The 19320-nt window shown below is 54.4% G+C and overlaps 1 protein-coding gene across 4 annotated transcripts; it reads right to left on the reverse strand.

The window, feature by feature from the left end:
• Nucleotides 1-5124: 5124 nt before the first annotated feature.
• Nucleotides 5125-18577, reverse strand: ZNF469 (zinc finger protein 469). Of its 4 annotated transcripts, none has more exons than XM_088526251.1 (2): nucleotides 11641-18577; nucleotides 5125-11550 (listed from the first exon to the last, which is right to left on the reverse strand). In XM_088526251.1, the coding sequence occupies exons 1-2, from the start codon at nucleotides 18575-18577 to the stop codon at nucleotides 5564-5566; spliced, it is 12924 nt and encodes a 4307-aa protein (XP_088382377.1). In that variant the 3' UTR covers nucleotides 5125-5563. The 4 variants fall into 4 exon arrangements, with proteins under 4 accessions (XP_088382377.1, XP_088382376.1, XP_088382378.1 ...); XM_088526250.1 differs by having other exon boundaries at nucleotides 11617-18577; XM_088526252.1 differs by having other exon boundaries at nucleotides 5125-10951; nucleotides 11246-18577.
• Between the last annotated feature and the right edge of the window lie 743 nt (nucleotides 18578-19320).

Genomic DNA, 19320 nt, shown 5'->3' on the forward strand with positions numbered 1-19320 from the left:
CATCCCTTGTGCAGCCACCCCACTGCCCTGTCCCCGTCTCCTGCACCTGCCATCCAGAACCAGCCCATTTTCCCCATTGGAACCGAGCATCCCGCAGGTCCCGCCATGCTCCGAGTGCTCCGCATGGCGTGGCTTGGCATGGCATAGCATGGCACCATATGGCACCGCATGCTGCCACCAACACTCCCTCTTCGCTTTGCTTTTTTTTCATTTTTTTTAAAGAGTTTCTAATTAACTTCCTGTTTCAATAGTGGCATAATGAGTTTTAAGCACCACATGATTCTAGTAAAGAGGTCAAGCCAATGATGAGGATGTCAAAAGAAATTAAGTTAGGAATTAAGAAGAGTTGCAGGGGGAAAAAAAATAAAAGGGAGGTAACCGGGGCCACAAAAACCTCTGCTCTTTCATCGTCTGCCCCTTTGGTCCCAAAATGGTTGTGGCTGAAGCCAGCGAGCAGAAAGCTGCTTTTTTTCCACTGAATTTGGCCCAGTTTGGTTCAAAACAGACTCCATCAAACTGCAGAATTTGCAGGGTGCCCCGTCCAGAGACCCCTGGTGCTCCAATGCATTTCCCAAGCAGAGCATCACCCGGAGCAACTCCAGCTGGGAACAACGAGCCTGGAAAATCCCCGTCGTCGGAAGATGCCAAAAGCAGGGCCAAGTCCTGCCACCAGCCTGTGCAGCAAAGGCTCCTCCTCACTCTCCATCCAAAATTTCCCCACCTAGTGATTCCCACCTTGCATGTGCCACCTGGGTGCTCCTTCCCCCGGGTTTGCGGAGCGCTCTTTGCAGGATACCGGGATAAATAGTGCGTTTTCCCGTGGAGCGCCGGAGGTGCCTGCAGAGCGGAGATAATGCGCGAGCCGCCGCTGCGCCCATTGTGAGCGGGTGACATCTCCGCACGGAGCCGCGCGGCTGCATTAGCGCCAATTAATCCACGGCGATATTAGCCGGCGCGGGGATGCCAGAGGGGGAATGCAAATGGGAACGACCAAGGCAGCGCCGGAGAAACTGCGGGTGCCCACGGGGCATTGGCATCCCTGGGTACCGCGTGCCAGGCTGGTGCAAAGAGAGCAAGTGTTGCCGCTGCGGCTCTGCTGGTGCTATAGAAATGCCAAATTTAGGCTGCGAAAAAAGTGAAATTAGCAGCTTGTTTTATTTTTGCAAATGGGAGGAATTTTTCCAAAGAGGGAATTTTTGCAGGTGCCGCCCAGCTCCCAATGCCCGCTGCTGTGTGGTTATGGGGAGGATTAAAATGCCAAGGAGAGACAAAACCTGGGTGGCTGCTCCAAAGCAGCAGTTCTGGAGGGATTTTAGGAGTAAAGAGCTGCTGCAGCAGCAAAATTGGCCCTTTTGGGACATCCTTGCAGCATCCACCCACCATGGAGCATCCTGGCAGCCTTCCTGGCGGGAATGGCGCCAAACCAGGAATCGGCCCCATGCAGCCTCCTCCGCCACTATCCGTTAATCCTGGGGTGCGAGATGCATCCCGGTTTTGCTCTTCTCCATGGAATTATGCTGCGATCTCTTGAGTGTCAAACGCAAACGAGGTGCCAGCTGATAACACAGCATGCGGCAAATTCGAGGCCTTTGGGGAGCCAAGCGGCACTGAAGGATGGAAGGATGGACCGGGATGGGCAGGCTGGAAGGAGGTAGAAAGCAAGAAAAAAAGAAATAATAATAAAAAAACACAAAAAAAACCTTTCCTAATTTGGAAATTACCCTGCAGATGGTGGCAGAGCAAGGGACCGTGATGGACGGGGCACGGAGCCATGTCCCCTCCCTGCCTGCAGCAAGAGCTCCGCGGTGCTCCCTCACCCTGCAGCCGAAGTGGCATCATTTTCCTTGCCAGGAAATAAATCCGGAGGTGAAAGGAAAATAAACGGAGCCGCAGCAGGCATGAAATACCCCTGGCTCCTGGCGACTCGCAGCCCTCGTGAAATATTGTCGCGACACAACATAAAAGTCCCATTTCCAACCCCATAATATTTCCTGCCAAAGCAAAGTAAAATGTGCTGCTTTAAATTTTCTGCAAAATTCTTTTGAGGTTATTTTTTTCCCTAAATTAAGCCATACTAATTATTTTCAGCCGCTTTATCTCCACTCTGCAACACACCAGGAGGGTGCAGGCGGCAAGCATTTTAAGCCTCCATAAACAAAAGAGTAGTTTGGAAAATAATTCTATCAATTAATCAAATTAATCCTGCAGTTTTAGTTACAAGCCCCAAGTGGCAAGGATTCTAGCCTGCGGTTATGAGCTATCTCTCATTGACAGTGTTTAAATGTTACGAGTGCAACAGTAATTAAAGAATATAATATGCCCAGCTTTGTGCCAGCCTCCTGCCTCCGGACCTCGGCGCGGGGCTGCAGAGGTCACCTCGAGGACGAGCTGGAGATGCCCAAATGGTGCCACGTCGGGGCCTTTCCCCTGGGTGAGGTGCCCCTTCCTGGCTGCCCGTGCTGGAAATGCAGCCTGGCCCCTCTGTAGGAACCGAGCTGAGTGTTGGTGGTGCTGCCTGCCCTGCTCAGAGCCAGGAGTTCGGACCGAGGTGTAGGATAGAACAACAGAAAAAATTAGCTCTCTGGACAGCTCATAGACCCCATGAAACACCTGAGTTGTTCTTGGCTTTGGCAGCCCCTGCAGCATGGCATTGCATTGCGTTGCGTTGTGTTGCACTGCATTGCACGGCAGGGTGTTGCTTTGGGATGTATTGCATTGAGGTCTGTTGCATTGATCTGCGTTGCACTGCATTGCGGCATGTTGCATTGCACAGCACGGCATTGCATTGTGTTGCATTGCATTGCGTTGCGTTGCATTGCGTTGCGTTGCATTACATTGCATTGAGTTGTGTTGCACTGAGCTGTATTGCATTGCATTTCATTGCATTGAGTTGTGTTGCATTGAGTGCTGTTGTGTTACATTGCATTGCACTGAGTTGTGTTGCGTTGCATTGCATTGTGTTGCATTGTGCTGTGTTGTGTTGCATTGCATTGCATTGCGTTGCACTGTGTTGTGTTGCATTGCGTTACATTGCATTGCATTGTGTTCCACTGCACTGTGTTGTGTTGTGTTGCATTGTGTTGCATTGCATTGTGTTCCCCTGCAGTGTTGTGGTCTGTTGCATTGTGTTCCACTGCACTGTGTTGTGTTCTGTTGCATTGTGTTGCATGGCATTGCGTTGCGTTGTGTTGCATGGCATTGCGTTGTGTTGCATTGTGTTGCATTGCATTGTGTTGTGTTGCATTGTGTTGCATTGCATTGTGTTCCACTGCACTGTGTTGTGTTGCATTGCGTTGTGTTGTGTTGCATTGCATTGTGTTGCATTGCATTGCGTTGTGTTGCACTGTGTTGTGTTGCACCGTGGTGCATTGCATCGTGGCTAACGGTGCAGCCGATGCTCCTGGGCACCTGGTAGCCCTTGACTCTCGTGCAGCACTGCTGCCCTTCTCCTTTGCACGCAGCAGCATTCCCAGCTGACCGGCTCCAGCGGCCTCCAGCAGCACAGAGGCCCCACCATGCCAGCCCTGACACTCAGCCCTGTGCTCACGCTGGGAATGCTCCTTCGGATTGGGGATCTTTGGGATCCAGGAGGAGCTGAAACGGTTTGGGCAATAACGGAGCTGACAGGGAGAGCAGAAGTCCCCAAAATGAGCTAAAAAAAAAGCCAGACTTTGGGTAGGAGCACCGGCAGCACGTGCACACGCAGAGCCATGGCCTGGGGCAAGGAAACACCTTAAAACATGAAACGGAGCTGAAGGCCCTGCAATTTGCAATTATTATTGCAATTCGACGGCAGCGTCACCTACGGCCTCCTGGAGCTGCATCGAATTGTTCCCGGGGGGAAAAAATCACAGCAGATTTTTCTCGAGCAAAACACAGAGCTCAGCACGGGGAATGAGAGGGGATGATGCCCCCGGCCGGGACGGACCCGGCCCACAAACACCACGCAGACAGGCAGTTTCTGTGAAAATATTGGAATATATTTGAAAAGATTAATCATGTATGATTTTACAGTACCACCCCATATTTTCATCTCATACTTTATTTAACAATATTAAAGAGGCACTTTAAAAGCACACATACGACATCATAAAAAGGCGTTTCCTGCTCTCTCTCTGCTTCTCTGACAAAATATCAAAATAAAAACTTTTGACATAACACATTGCACCCAAGGTAAATTACCTACAATATTTTTATACAATACAAAGGTTTGTAAAGATACATATTAACAGAATAAAGCCTCTTTTTTTTTCCTTTTAAATCCAAAACAAAAAAAAAATTGCAGGACAGACGCAAAGTACTCTGACTGTTCATATCACATCAGTGCATTACTTCACCTCCTTGACGTGGGAGTATTCAATAGTATTTAGTTATCTTCCATGTCCTCGTTTGCACCTGAGATTTCTTTCCGGTTCAAAAGTTCGGTTGTATAACGTGCTTGTATAACGTGACGTAACCTTTCCAACACTATGGAGTACCAGCATACAGGATTTTTTCCTTAAAGTTTGATTATTTTTTTCCTGCTTTGTTTTCTTTTACAGGTAACTGCTACTTCCTATCGGTTCCCTTTATTTTTTTTCAATCAAGGAAGTCTGTATTCACATTACAAAATAAAAATAGCACCAGTAACTGCATAGTAAAAAGCGGATACCTATATAGCCACTAACTCAATACAGTAAGATAGGTTAGAAGTTATACCGTTGAGGGCACTCGGACAGTACCATTCTGGTGTGGTAAATTGGCACAGTTTTGTCATTGCGCAAAACAAAAACAAACCAAGAACGAAACAAAAAAAAAAAAGACAAAATAACAATTAAAAAAACACTACAAAAAGAGTTTGTCACAAGTGTCAAGGTGCAGTTTGCTCGCGCTCTTGGCTTTCCTCCATTTACATCAGCTACAGTGGTCAAAGAACGGCAGCAACGTCGGGAACGCTCGAATAGCCCACGCAGCGTCAAAGCTGGCTCGTTATTCGCTTGACAATGTAGAAACAAATTCATAGGGATGGCTGTCAAAATATGGGCCACTCGCTTCTTAATTTAATTTTTTTTTTAATTGTATCATCTCTTAGGCCGGCTCCCAATTAAATGAATTGTACAGGATTATTTGTGCAAAATCTTCAAAAAAAAAAATTTGCTTTCTACAGTGTACTGCACCTTATGAATAAGACGTCTACGGAATGAAGTTCATCTCTTCAAGTACTTTGTACAAAGATAACACAGACACAGTCTCAAAAGGGTCTGAGATTTGCAAGTATCCTTATAACCTCAGCACTTCTGCAATAAAGCAATTGCTCTCGACGATTCAGCCTGCCCAAAGCGATTACAATTTCAGTTCATGAAAATCATCAGCAACATCAAAGTTCTAGCATTTGCATGATAAATCAGGTGAATTAAAGTAGATTAGTAGACACAAAGCAAACTATTTCACAGAGGCTGCAGTGCAAGTTCATTTAAGCTAGACAGAAAAATCATGCTACACAAACGAATTTAATGCTTTGATAATTTTTCCCTTGCAAACCCCATGAAAGCAGCTGAGGATCACCATAAGTCACTTTCATAAATTACTCTGAAGTATCTCTTCTTAAAGGAATTTTAAAGCTAGTTAATTTTTGCCCGAAGAGCTGGCTGAGCAGATGGTTCTGGGATTCGGCGGTGCGGAAGCTCGCCGGCTCCGCGGGCTTCGCGCCCCGCGCCGCGCGCGGCCGGTGCAAGGAGCCACGCGGGGAGGACGCCGGCCCCTTGGCCAGCACCTGGTGGAAGCTCTTGCCCAGGATGGCCTTCTTGCGCTTCACATCCCCGTTGGCGTGACGGATCTCCACCTTCTTCTGGTTGTAGGTGTCCAGGACCATCTTCTTCAGCTGGTTGCCCACTCCTGCCATTTTGGGCTTGGGAATCAGTCTGTTGCAGTGCGTTTCCCTCCTCCCCGGGGAGAGGGCAGAAGCTTCAGCGTTGGTCCAGTCGGCGTGTTTGAACTCGCCGGCGCTCTCGCTCCTGCCCGGACCTGGTGTCCGGGCTTTCTTCTTCTTCCCGTCTCCCTCGATGTTCTCCCGGGAGCCGGAGCTGCCTCGGTGGCTCAAGGACTTGTGCTCTTTCCTCTTCTTTGGGTGCAGCTTGCCCGGTGCGCTCAGAGCCGGCTTGTCCGCGTGCCTCGCGGCGTTGCCGGCCGCCTCTCCTTTGAGGTGGTGGCCGCTGGACTTGCCCGCGTTGGCGCCTTGCTCCTTGCTGCTGGCGTTAGCGCTGCTCTCCTTGGCACAGGCGCCCGCCTCGGGCACAGCTTTTTCCTTGGGTGTGCTGGATTTCGGGCTCTCCTCGGCGCTCCTCCCAGGACTGGCAGCGTTGGGAGGAGTGTCGCTGCTGGCCTGGCCACCTGCAGCTTTCTTCTGCATGGCCAACTCTTTGGCAGCCTTGTTCAGCACGGGTGACACCGCCTTGTCCTTCATGGGGTGGTGGACAGCCTCGGAAGAAGTGGCTTTAGATGCTCCTTCCCAAGAAGGGCCATCGTTTGCACTCCACAGTGATTTGTTGGTCTCTTTGGCCTGAGGAGCCTCTGCTCTTGGTGATGGGACCTTCTTGGCGAGTTGAAGAAATGGGACCTCATTCCCAGCGCCGGTGGTGGCATCGGGATTTTCCAGGATGCCCGTTACATACTCATCTTTGCTGCCTAAGTTTGCTTTTTTATGGGCATTGGCATTGCCACGTTTCTCAGTAAGACGTGGAGGAGACAGTTTTTCATCCGCTACCTGGTTACAGGCTAACCCAGCAAGATCAATATTAAACTCGGGTGAGTCCAAGAAAGGAAGCGGTTTCCCATCAAACGCTCCTTTCTCCAGTTCCTCAATGGATAGGGCGGTGACGTGGCCGAGCTCTGGACTGCTTGTGGCAGCTGGTGGCAAAGACGGCGAGAGACAGGGTGGCGGAGGCAGGGCATCAAACTGAGATTTCTCCATCTCTGCAAGGAGCTCAGAGAAATCACCCACCAGGTCTTCTGTTTTCAGAGAGGTTTGGGGTAGAGGTGCTCCTGGCTCACAAGCTGCTAGAGGGAAAGGCTCACTAGGAGCTTGCAGGCTGGGACTTGCAACCTCTGCCATTTGCAGGTCACTCGCGTGGTCCAGGTGAGGCACCGGAGAGCTACGTGGCAGTGAGCTGCTACGATGAACAACTTTCCTTTTCTTGTTTGGTGGCTCCAGGAGGGAGCCTTCCTCTTTAACCTTCTCCCTGCCCTCTCTGGAGGCAACGCCGGGCCTCATGACCCCTCTGAATTTGAAGGTCTTGTTGCTTCCTGCAAGGTGCTTCTCCATGTGCCGGTCATACTGCTCTTTCTTGGAGAACGTGTAGTTGCACATGCTGCATATGAAGGACTTTTTGATAACGTGCATGACGTCTGCACAGAGCTCGCATGCATACAGGGTGGTGTGCTTGATCTCTTGCTCCTCCAGGATCCCATGCTCCTGGCTGAGGTGGTTTCGAAGCTCTTTGGTCTCCTGGTAGAACATCGGACACTTGTGGCACAAGTAGATCTTCTGTAAACTGTGCACTACTAAGTGCCGCTGGAGCTTAAAGGGTTTGGGAAACTGTTTCCCACAGTGATGACAGTCTCTGGAAGGATCCTTGCAGTCTGGATGCATGGGGACGCTTTTGGGGGAGCTTTCGCTTTTTGCCATATGGTCAGGAGATGGACTGGCACATGCTTTGGAAGAGCTGGGTGTAGATGGCTTGACCTTGACGTTGCTTTCCAAGGGGTCTTTCATCGCCGGGGCCTCCTGCTCAAGGGGCAGCTCTTTGGGGCTCTTGTTCTCCCTGCTACCTGGATGCTTGTTGCCGGAGTCAGCGTGCCTGGAGGACTTGCTGGGTCTCCGATACATGATGGTGTTGAGGAAGTGGGTGACGGCGGCGCTGTCCTCACCAAAGCAGGCAGGCAGGCCCATCACGGACTTCTGCGCTTGCCCTTTCCGAGCAAACTGGGTGGCGTGTTCTCGGAGGTGCTCGTTGTACATCCACACGTCGGAAATCTCCTTCAGGCACATCCCGCAAGCCCACAGGCCAGCCTTGTTTTTGGCATGCTTCTCTTTCAGATGGTCCCTCAGCTGCTCCCGAGAGCTGAATTTGCGCTGGACACACATGTAGCAGGTAGGAGGTGGGGAAGGGTTATGGGTGAGCTTGTGGAAGTCCAGTTCCCCTAATGTGAGGAACCACTGGAAACACACTTTGCATTTGTACTGCTTGTCTTTGGTCTTGATGTTTACATCGCTGCGGTTTTTCCCCAGCTTCCCATCTTCTAGCCTGTGTCTGCTGTGTTTGCTGTGCTGATCTGGCTTCTGCTTGAAACTCACGGCATTTTCATCAGTATGGCCAGGAAGATCTTCACAAGGGCCGAAGAAACACACGTCCCTCATTTTTAGCTTTGCATTCAGCATCTCAACGTCAATTGTGTGAAACTCAGGAGAGTCCGAATCGTCCTCGCTCACCTTGCCATCGAAGGGCTCCTCTGCCAGGTCGGGAGGTTCTGAGCTCGTTTCTCCTAGCGAGTGCTCGTTCTCAAGCTCCATTGGAGCCTCAAACATGTCCTCAGCGCAGATGCTTTCTCCCTCCTTCTCCAGACAGCCCCAAAGGTTCAAGCTGGGAACATTCTCCACTTGCCTGTTTTGGCACAAGAAATTTAGCACGTTGTTATCTTCCAGGTCAATGACCTCCTTCTCTTGGTTGATCTTCTCACAGTCTGACCCCAGTGCAGTATTTTTAGATGCACTGGAAACAGCTTCTCCGCTCTTCGCCTTACTGCTGTGACACATGTTCAGCATTAAGGCATCGTCGATGGAGATGGTTTCGTATTCGCACGGATCCTCCCTGGTGACACAGAAAGAGCTGGTTTCACTGAGGTCAGAAGCTAAGCGGATAGTGAAGAGGTCGACGGCACCCGCTGGGCGGATGTTTACCTCGGTGACAGGCTTGGGTTTCTTGGCGCGCTTTCCGTACACGCGTGTGCACTTCCTGCGGATGAACTGCTCGTCCCGTGGAAACAGCTGGGAGAACGTGGAGTCATCATCGAAGAGGCTCTGGAGGTCCGCGACGGCCGCGCTGTCCATGCAGGGCTCTTTGTCCTGCTGCAGGTCTCCCCTCGCCCAGCGCTTGGTCTCTCCGGAGGGGGAGCTGGCACCACAAGTGCCCTGCGTTGTGTCTTGCGCAGGAGCCTTCTGCATGGTTTCCAAATCCCGCTTTTCCAGCGGCAGCTGCTCTTCAGCGGGACCCGTGGGACTTTGCAGGGCACTGCTCTGACTCCCAGCACGGCTGTTTCCTGCACAACTGTCCTTTGTCTCAGTGTTCATTTCATCTGCGCCCTCACCATGGAAGTGCCATTCCTTGCTTACCTTGCCCAATCCCTTCTCCACTTGCTTCACAACCCATTTCTTGCAAGCCTCTGGGTTTTCCACTCCACTTGGCTCTTCCACCTCCGTAGGACAAGCAACTGTGCCCTTCATTGACTCCTTCCCGACCATTTCCTTTGAAGACTCCATCCTATTGCCCGGGTCCTCTACTGCACAAGGGCACTGTCTCACTTTTTGCGAGGATTGGAATGAGTCGGGCTGATTTTGTTCCTCTGTTGAGATGCAGCTGCCTGGCTCGTGCAAACCCTCAATTGTAGTGGACAAACTGGAGCTAACACTGCTGAGGCTGACAGGGGAAGGACCCAAATTCACGTTATTCTCCAGCTCAGAGGGACCATCAGGCTCATTTCTGTTGGGAAACAGCTTTGCTTTCCTTCGTCTCACTTTCCTGTTGAGCTTTTTGTCAGGATTGCTGTTTGCTCCTGCAGGATCTTTGCTTTGGTTCCTTCTGCCCTTTTCTCCCTTCCTGGCTTGCTTTCCAGGATGCAGCTTTTCAGCCTCTGCCTCACCCGCTCCCCTCGTCTCCGAGCGCTGATACTTTGCCTTCATCTCTCTGCTCAGAACACCCGTGCGATGAAGCTCCTGGGACATCTCAAAGGATATAACACTGAGGTCACTGAGCACTCTGCTCACTACTTCTTGCATCTGAGCATTGGGTTCTTTCTCCAGGCCTGGGCCTATTTTCTTGGGGGTGCACTCAACAGCGGTGTCTGGCACTGGAGAGCTGCAGATTTTCTCTTTGACAGAAGTCTTTAGGGTCCTTCTAGGGACCTTTCTGGCCACTTTTGATGCTTTGTCTTCTGGAATTAAATCTGACTCAGGAGTTTTGCTTGCCTGTGATATGCCGCTATTCTTTACCTGATGCTTGACAGCTTTGTGCCTGGTCAGGCCAGGCTTGGACCGGAAAGAGGCTGAACAAATATCACAGGTGACCTGGAGCCCAGTTGGCTTCTTTTCTTTCAGAAGTTCATTTTGGGAAGCGTTTGGAAGACCAGTGAACATGTTGTCCTCTCCTTGACCCATGTTATTTAACATGCAACTCCCAGCTTCTCCGCCACGCTCAGCCCCACGGTTTTTGGGTTTCTCACTTTTTAAGTTCTTTCCTCCATGCTCCATAGTTTCGGAAGGATCACCAGGTCTCACCTCTGCTGCCTGGTGGGAATTTAGTTTAGGAGGACTGATCTCTGCAATCCTTGCAGGACTGTTGCTGACAGGAGGTGGTATCTGCTGAGCAACCGAACCACTGGGCAAAGCCTCTGGTTCATTCTGAGGGTTACTTTCCTCTTGAGAGCAGTTCTCAAGCTCTTTCTCATTTAAGTTTACCTCTCCTTCTCTAACCAGCAGAAGATCTGTCGTGGGCAGCGTTGGGTAACCTTGGGTTTCTGGAGGAGCGGACTGGGAATTAGTAATTGTGTCTGTGTTGGTGTGTGCTTGGGTTTCTTTAAAATGAGGGCCTGATGTGGCACGAGGGCTTTCTGGTACCTCATTCCTAACATCCTTTTGGCTGAAAGGCGGCAAGCAGGGAAGCGAGCAGCCCTTGACAAGCAGTTTCTGGGGACCTTCCATCTCCAAAGCAGGGCCCATCAGATCATCAGCACACAGAGGAGCACTTGCCTGTCCTTCTCTTCCAGGCGGTCCGTAGTTACTCAGGATGCCTTCGGGAAGGTGGTGGTGACTGCTCCCTGCTGCCTCCAGCGGTGCGGGAATGCTGGCTCTGCAGGGATGCAGGGCCAGGGGAAAGGCGGGAGCTCCTCTCCACTTCGCCTGCTCTAATGAGCTCGGGGAGGGCTGGCACATTTGACCGCTGTCGGCATCAGGAGGGCCGTTCTTCGTGATAAAGGCACTCGATGAAGCCTCCACACTGTATTTATTGTCCCCCGCTAACCGTGTGTTGAAGCTGGGGAACTCTCCTCCTTCACCACCGCTTTGCAAGTATTTAGACTGAGACAAGTTTGTTTGCAAGGACAGGCTGGTCTGGGACTCACTCGTGTAGTGACAGCCCCCGAGGGACCTTTTCTGGCCGTTCCCTTCTTCGGGAACCTTAGCATTTGCTCTGCAGGCTTTTGTGCCCTGCAGCAAATGATGATCCTGGTGGAGATCATCTGAGGGATTCAGTGGACTGGCAGGACTCCCAGATGCACCGCAGAGGGGCTGTGTCCCATGCACTGCTTGATGATTCCCAGATCTGATCCGCTTGGTTTTTATGGAGCCTAATGCCTGCGCATCCTGGCTAGATCCCTCGCACCAGGATCTACATTCAGCCTCACTTGTTTCCAGCCTCCCTGCTGCCGCGCTGCCCAACGCTTCTTTCTCAAGTGAACTATGGCTTAAAAGGGATTGCTCATGTTTTTTAAATGCCAAGGTCGCTTTGTTTTTATCTTGCTCCTGCTCTTCCACAAGCTGATCAGCTTTCTTTCCCTGCCCTGGCAATGGGGTCACCACCGTGTTGTGAAGTGGTGAGAGGTCATTACGCTCTTGGGAAACACCATCTGCATGGATATTAATGTCATCCTGCTCTGCATGTTCATTTGCTAAGTGCTGCAGCTCCGTTACATTATTTTGCAGCTCCAGGCTCACAAATGTGGATTGTTTTGCACTGTAGGAGTCCATTTCACTGAATGATTCCAGGTGCTCACACGCACCTGAGAAGACTGCAGCCTCTTTAGACGGGGTAGCTATGCCCTCTGCCTCACCTCCAGCGGGGACATCCCCCTCCCCATGGGCAGCACAGCCTGTCCCGTTTTCACTTTCCGAGTTGTCCCTGCTCTCCTCTCTCCGCTCCGGCTGGACCCTGGCGTTGGGATGCGGGTGGTTGGGAGCAAGAAGCACGGGGAAGCACGGCAGCAGCAGCTCCTCCTCGTTGTTCTTCACAGTCCGGGCGACGAAGAGCTGGAGCTGCTGCAGCGGGTTCTCCTGGGAAGCCACCCTCTCCTTGGAGCCCCCGTTGCTCTCCTTGGGCAGGCTCAGCATGTCGAGCAACAGCACTTTTTGCTTGCTGGCTTTGTCGCTGGTGGCAGGGGCTGGGAAGGCTGTGGTGCTCTTGCTCTCTTCCATCTCTTCCAGCGACACCGGCCCACCGCTCTCCCCTGTGAGGGACACTGCTCTTTTCCCCGCTCGGGGTGACTCGGACTTGCTTAAAGCTCCTTCTTCTGCATCCGGGACCTCTTTGATGCAAGATGAAAAGGCGAGATCCAAGGCTGGGGCTGGCTGCTGCTCAAAGCCAAATTCAGGTTTTAGGGTTGGAAGATGTGTATCAAACTTCTCCAGCTCTGCAGGATCATCAAAGTTTTTATCTGTTTTTCCAGCCACGGGGAAGTTCTCAGCACCATGTTTACATGGCAGGGACGGTAGAATATCTTCTTTGTTTAGTTCAGCTGCCTCTAGAGTCTTAGGGAACAAGGGGTCAGTGACAACCAGAGGGGTTTTTATCATATGGTCTGTATACATTGGAGCCTCTATTTTGTCTGTATGTGAGTCAGGCAGGCTCTGGGAGGACGACTTCTTTTCCTTCTTTCCGGAATCATTTTCCTTGGCAGTTTCAGCTCCCTGGAATTGATCGCTGGCATCTTTGGAGCAGAAATGGTCCACAGAGAGGGAGTCCTCAGAGCCTGGCGTGCACATCCCTGCTTCCAGCGAGGTGAACTCCACGGGGCAGGGCCAGGGCTCCCTGGGGCTCTCGTAGTCGCCGTGGGCATCGGCAACACCGGGTTTCTCGCTCCCCAGCCTTTCGCCAGCACAGGTTTTCGTGGCTAGAAGGCTTGGACTCCCAAGGTCGTCTGCCAAAAACAGCCCTTTCTCATGACCAGGCTCTTGATCAACAGGCAGGGGTGGAAACTGCTCATCTGCCTGTCCTCGCAGCTGTGCAGCCATGTGTTGCTCAGGTTTCTGCAGAGCAGCAGACGTCTCGTTATTCATTTTGCCCGTCTGCAGCTGACTTTCCAGTTCCGTAACCAACCGCTTGATCTCCAGTTCATCGTCTGATATGTTGTTCATAAAAGTTACGTTATAATCTGTTATCCTGTCTGACAGCGGCAGAGACAGTTGGTTGGGAGGGACAGGTCCCTCGTCAGGGAATTTCTTGGCCAGTGGCTTCTCCGTTGAAAGGTTGTGGAATTGAGTCACGTCTTCTGGCAACATTGGAGCCACCTCCTCCATGAGGGTCCAGTCTTTCTCCTGCATAAACGGCGGATACGGCTGCTCAAATGGCAGTGACTTGCTGGGTGCATTGCCAGGGCAGGCAAATGTTGTCACGTAACTCTCCTTGCTTGCAGAAACGCTTTCGTATAACGGCGGATCGAACTCGGTGACAGGGAGTTCTCCAAATATCGAAGAGGAATCAAAGCTGAGAGGGGAGGAGACCTTGGCCTGTGGGTTTTCTGCTGCGTAGGGGGAGATATTGGCGTGTTTCTGTTCGAAGGTGCCGCTACTAATGTCATCGCGGCATAAGTACATATCACCAGTGTGTGAGGAAGCCAAGGCTGGGGGCTTTGAGAAGAGGTTGGACTCGTAGTGACTGGGCAGGCCCTTGTGATTGAAAAACGTGTTGTCACTGTTCACATACGTATCAGGCACTTTGCCAGCAAGCATCATCCCAACAGCATCCCCCCCATACGGGGCGACAGGAGCCGGATAGTCCTTCCGACTGTCGCAGAGCCCTCGCTCCTTCAAGTATTTGACGTCGGCTTCTGGGTAGGCAGCGCTCACGTTGCCAGGACTGGCTTCACTACTGACATGGGATGGAGCAATTAGCTCTTCTGCAGGATACTTCAGAGCATCATCAGTGTAGGGTGCAAACGGATGCCCGTGGTTGACCATTGCCAACTCAGGGGACTCCTGAGCCTCCAGAATACTTTTCCCTGTGTCACCTGCATGGCTTGCTGCTCCCTTGGGCTCATCTGCATGGTCCTTACAGGAGGGTCTAGTGGGACTCCTGCCAAATGTGTCTGTGCTGGGGAGCTGCTTCTCCTGGGCCTGCGGTAGGTGGTCCTCCTTCACAAAGTCTGTCAGAGGAACATCTGGCTTGGTGCTTGGATGCGTCCTGGAGCCTGCTAGCAAAAATTTGGCTGAGCCAAACCGTTTGGTTCCTCTTGAAAACTCTTCTTGGCTTTTATGGCTCTCCTTGGGGCTGCTGTCCTCGTGAAGGCCGAGCGGGGTCCTTGGTGTGTGCTCCGAACTATCCGAGTGCCTTCTCGCCTGCACGCTGCCCTTCTCGCTGTCCGAATCAGCCCGTTCAGCGCCGCGAGGGCTGGGGCCAGTTTCACTGGACACGCTCACGCTCTGATTGCTGCCAGTAGACGACTGGCTGCTCCGTCTTCGGGCTCTGGTTGCACAATCCTCCTTCTTGGAGGCCTCCTTATCAGGAACCCTCCTGTGCTCCTGGGTCTCTCTTTTCTGACTCTCTCTTTTTTGGCTGTAGCTTTGGGCGGGATCTTTCTCTTTGGCTCTTTCACTCCTTCCGGGCCGTTTCTTGCTAAAGCTGTATTTGGACCTCCCAATAAATCCTGCTCCCCGCCTTTTCCTCCCATGGAGTTTGGTGCACTCTGCCCCGTCGTCATCCGAGTCTGAAATGTAGTCGTACTCCTGAAATTTCTCCTCTTTGGCAGCTGGCATCAGTCTCTCGGTGACCAAGGAGAACTGCATGTGCTTGTTGCTCTTCACGTGCAGCTTGTGGAACTTGTTCTTCTGCTGCACAATTTTGTGAATGAGCTCCTTGCTCCACGTCCCGCTCCGTGCCTTCCGCTTCTTCATGTCCTTCATGGAGAACCGGGGCGGCTTGGAGCTCTTGGTGGCAACGCTTGGCCCAACGTCGCTCTTGGCGTGAGTCTCCTGGCTGGCCTTTCTGGGCTGCTTTTGGTTTGAGGCTGGAACGCAGCCGCTGCTGTTCTTTCTCCCCACCCTCAGCCTGGCTGTTTTGTCGGGTCGCTCTTCCCGGGATGCTGCCTGACCCGGAGATTCGCTCCGAGGTGGCTCCGGCGTGTGGGGCTTCTCCTGCCGCTCGGCCTCGTGGCCCAGCGCCCTGCGGCCCGCTCTGCCCTTGTGAACGTGCTGCTTTCCTGTTCTTCTCCGAGCCTGTTCCGCTCGAGGACGGCTGTCTTCATAATGACAGCTGGCCTTGGGCTGGCTTGCTGCCTTCTCCTCGGGTCCCGGGTGCTTCGATTTGTTCTCGGAGGCTTCTTTTGTCTTGTGAGACAGCCCGTTACCAGCCGCCTTCACGGACGTAAGCTCCTCATCGGCAAACACGTCGATAAAGCTGCTGTCAATCTCTGGATTATCTGACTGGTACTCCAGACCGTTCAGGGCTTCTGTGATCAGACTGTCCAGCTTGGCATCATCGATTTCCAAGTCAGACGCGGTAAGTGGCAAGGAGGTTGTGGTTAGGCCGTTGAAGAGGTTGCCCTTCAGAGCATCTTCTTTGCCGTCGCTCTTGCTTTCCCCCTCTAGCAGGAAATCGTCACTTTTGTTTAGAGCCATCAGATGTGCCTGGGGGTCGGGCGAAAGCGTCAGGTTGGCTCCGGCATGCGAGTGCTTTGCGGCTTCGGGAGGGAGCGTTTTCCTGCACTCCGCGGCCCGCGGAGCGTCCTTGGGCTCGCCCTGGAAAGCGGCGTGCGAGCCGCAGAACTGCCGGTGCTCCAGGAAGGATGAGAGGTTGCTGTAGTTCTGGTCGCACTGCTTGCAGGTCAGCAGCACGTCCAGCTGGTCCAGGCTGGCGCTGCTGAGCGAGGTGGCCAGCAGGTGATGGGAGGAATAAGGCGGCGGAGGCGGCTCCCCTTCGAGACCGTCGAGGCATCCTTTGGCCACCTCCATGCCGGGTTTGTGGAATGGGCTCTCTGGGGTGCATTTGAGGAGATTGTCATCCTTCAGGGCTTCCGGAGGGAAGTGGAAGGACTTGACAGAGTCTGATGGGTGGTAATGAAGCGAGCCCGAACTCAGTACATCGGCGGGGTGGAAGGTTTTGTTGCTCTCCTTGGGATGACAGGGATGATGAAAGAAGGGAGAAGGGGTAAGTGCTCCAGACATCTGGCTGTCTTCAAAGCTGGGGTTGAGCGGGCTGCTCGACATGGGGGACAGAGAGGAGCAGGTGCTGCTGCACGTGGGGTTGGGGACAGGGGAAGGCAGCGGGGACTCACACGGGGACGCAGCCACCAAGGCTGACGGCGGCAAGGCCAAGGCCGAGCTGGATGAGTTCCTGGAGGGAGGAGGAGGCCCTGCTTGGCCCATGCCGTAGAAGAGGGCTTTGCTTCTTGAGTCACAGGCGGGAGACCCTGGGTCCTTCCCACTTTCGAAGGAGAAAGCGCTCGCCGAACCGCAGCTCTGCCGGCCGGGCTCACCCCGCTGCGCCCCGAGGCCCTCTCCGCCCAAGAGCTTTTTGCCGTGGTACCCGGGGGAGCTGCTTAGCGGGGCGCTTTTCTGGGCCTTCACGCTCCCTTGCCACTCGGACGTGCCAAGGGCGAAAGGGAGCTTCTGGCCGCTGAGTTGTCTCGACAGCTCTATCCTGTTCTGAGCGGGCATTGCAGGAGCGAGGTGTATCTGCTGCCAAGGCATCCGGGCGTTTTTCTGCCTGTGCTGCCTCTGCTCGGGGCCGGGCTGGCACTCGAATGAGAACTGGTTTCCAACAGGGTTTGGATAAGGTGCTGAATTCTGGTCCACGGGAGAAAACGCCTTAGTGGCACCGTCCCAGGCTTGCACAAGCCTGGGGTGGGTGGGTGGTGTAGTGGGAATGCTTGTGTCGAAAGGCACGGATCCTGCGCTCACGCTGCCCGCCGGGGAACCGCAATAGACTTTGTTCTGAAAGTGCACTTGGGAGAGAGAGTTCGGTGGCATATTCCTTCTAAGAGGGCTACTCTGGACCAGTAGCCGCGGGCTAGGGACACTGTCTTTTGACGAGGCTTGCCTCTTACCGACTGGCTTTGGCACGCTGGGCGAGTGTAAACTAGACGGAAAAACAGCTTGGTTTTCTGGGAAAGTGCTTGGGTTTGGGTCGATAGCACCAGACGACGCGAGAGCACCATTGAGATCAGCAGGACGCTCGCTCCTGCCCTTGTAGGCTGGCAACGGGCCGTGGTGGCCCACGGGTGGCGGTGGCAGGAAGGCAGCCGCCGTCGAGGACAGCGCGTAGAGCCGGCCCTCGGGGGACACGCTCTCGTAGGAGCCGCCGCTCAGCGCCTCGTCCTGCCACTCGCGCGCGTGGAAGCCGAAGGCGGCGTGGGCCGCCTGGCCGGCCGCCAGCGGGACGTCCCCGTAGTCCTGGCCGGCGGCGTCGCTGCGGAACGGCTCCTTCACCGCCTCGTGCAGCAGCTGGAAGGGGAACTGGAAGGGCAAGGCGCCCAGGCCGCCGGCGCCGCCTTTGCCGCCCTCAACGAAGGCGCTCGGCTTCTGCGCCCCGTAGTTAGCACCTGGAAAGCTCTTCTCCGGCGAAGGCCAAGAGTTCGTCCCGTTTGCCTGAAACTCTAGGTAATGTAGCTGCCCGTGGGTGCCGGGGCTCTTGAGGGGCAGGCCCGCGGGCGGCTGCCCCTTGGCGCCGTGGCCGAGGCGCGCGCCGGCGGCCGCCTCTGAGGTATAGTTGGTGGAGGTAAGGCTGGCAGGGGCCTCCGCGAAGCGCCGGCTCAAGCCGAGCTCCTCCTGCTGCAGCTCGGCCTCCCTCTCGGGCACGCTGGGCACGTGGAAGCGGTAGCTGCCGGAGAGGGGCCCGCGGCCGGCGGCCGGCTCCTTGGGCGGCGTGACCTTCTGCTGCGGGTAGGCGATGCCGATGGTGGGGTTGGGACGCGCGCCGGCGATGCTCAGCCTGTAGAGCTGCGGGTGGCCGCGCTCCCCTTTGCCCGAGCGCCGGCTCTTCTCCCGCGCTCGGCTCTTCCCCGTCGGTGACTGGGGGCTCCCGTCGAGGCTGCTCCAGGCGCCGTCGCCGGCAAACTTGGGCTTGCTCTGGAGGGACTTGAAGTCGATCTTCCCGGCTTGCTGCGGCCTGATCACGGCCTCCCTCTGGCCGTGCGGCTCCTTGTCCTTGGCGCTGGGCAAGGGGCACGCGCCGTCGGCGGTGCTGCCACGCGAGCACGGCGCCGGGCCCTCGGGCTCGGCGCCACCGAAGGCCCTGCCGTCCTTCTCGGCGTAGCGCTCGAAGCCAAAGTCTTTGCCTTGCTCCTTGGCGCCGGCCTCAGTGTCGCTGATGGCATAAACATGCTGGGTCTCTCCAGTCATGATACCGAGGGACGGGGCTTCCTAGAAGGCGCTGGGCTCCCGCGGGGCTGCGAGCTCCGGTCCTGCCGTCACGGGCATGGTCCTCGGTGGCGGGCGCCAGGACGCGGCCGCGTTACAAGGGCCGCCGCATCCCGCTCCCGCTGCCATCCTGGACGCTGGGCAGGGCTGGCCGGACGGCGGCACCGGGGACTCGCCTCATCTTCCCGACGGGATCTGCAGCGGGATGGGAGAAAGAAGAGAGGTTGTGAGCTGGGGCCTGTGGAGCAGGAGCGCTCCGAAGGCCGCATGGAGCATTTTGCCCGCGGCAGAATTTGCTGATGGAAGCGCTTTTTCTCCCCGGGAAGCTATTTCTGGGTACTTCTTAGCAACATAAGCCGAAAAAAAAAGAGATGACAGAAGAGCTCCACCTACGGATTACTGGGAATGACTGTCGGGACAGGCTCCGAGTGTGTCCCAGGAGGGAGGACTCCCGCTGTCCTCATCCCTGCTCTCTCTCCAGCTCCCCAGCTGCTCACAGGTGGCTGGGCAGCAGGTCCAGGTCTGCCTTGGGATTTGGGAAGATTTTGGAGGATGCACAAGGCAGGTGCAGGTTGGGGCCGGCCAGCTGCACTTGGAGCTGGAGAACCGAGCTCCAGCTTGGAAGCGGAGGGCAGGGATGGGAAAGGGGGCTCCTCCTGGCACTCCCGCACTGCCATGGGCAGGAAGGAGCACGCCAGAAGGCCCAGAGCGGCTGCCAGCGATGC

The sequence above is a fragment of the Tinamus guttatus genome, unplaced genomic scaffold (assembly GCF_059628265.1).
Source record: "Tinamus guttatus ecotype Peru unplaced genomic scaffold, ASM5962826v1 Tinamus_guttatus_pri_ptg000244l, whole genome shotgun sequence".
NCBI lineage: Eukaryota > Metazoa > Chordata > Aves > Tinamiformes > Tinamidae > Tinamus > Tinamus guttatus.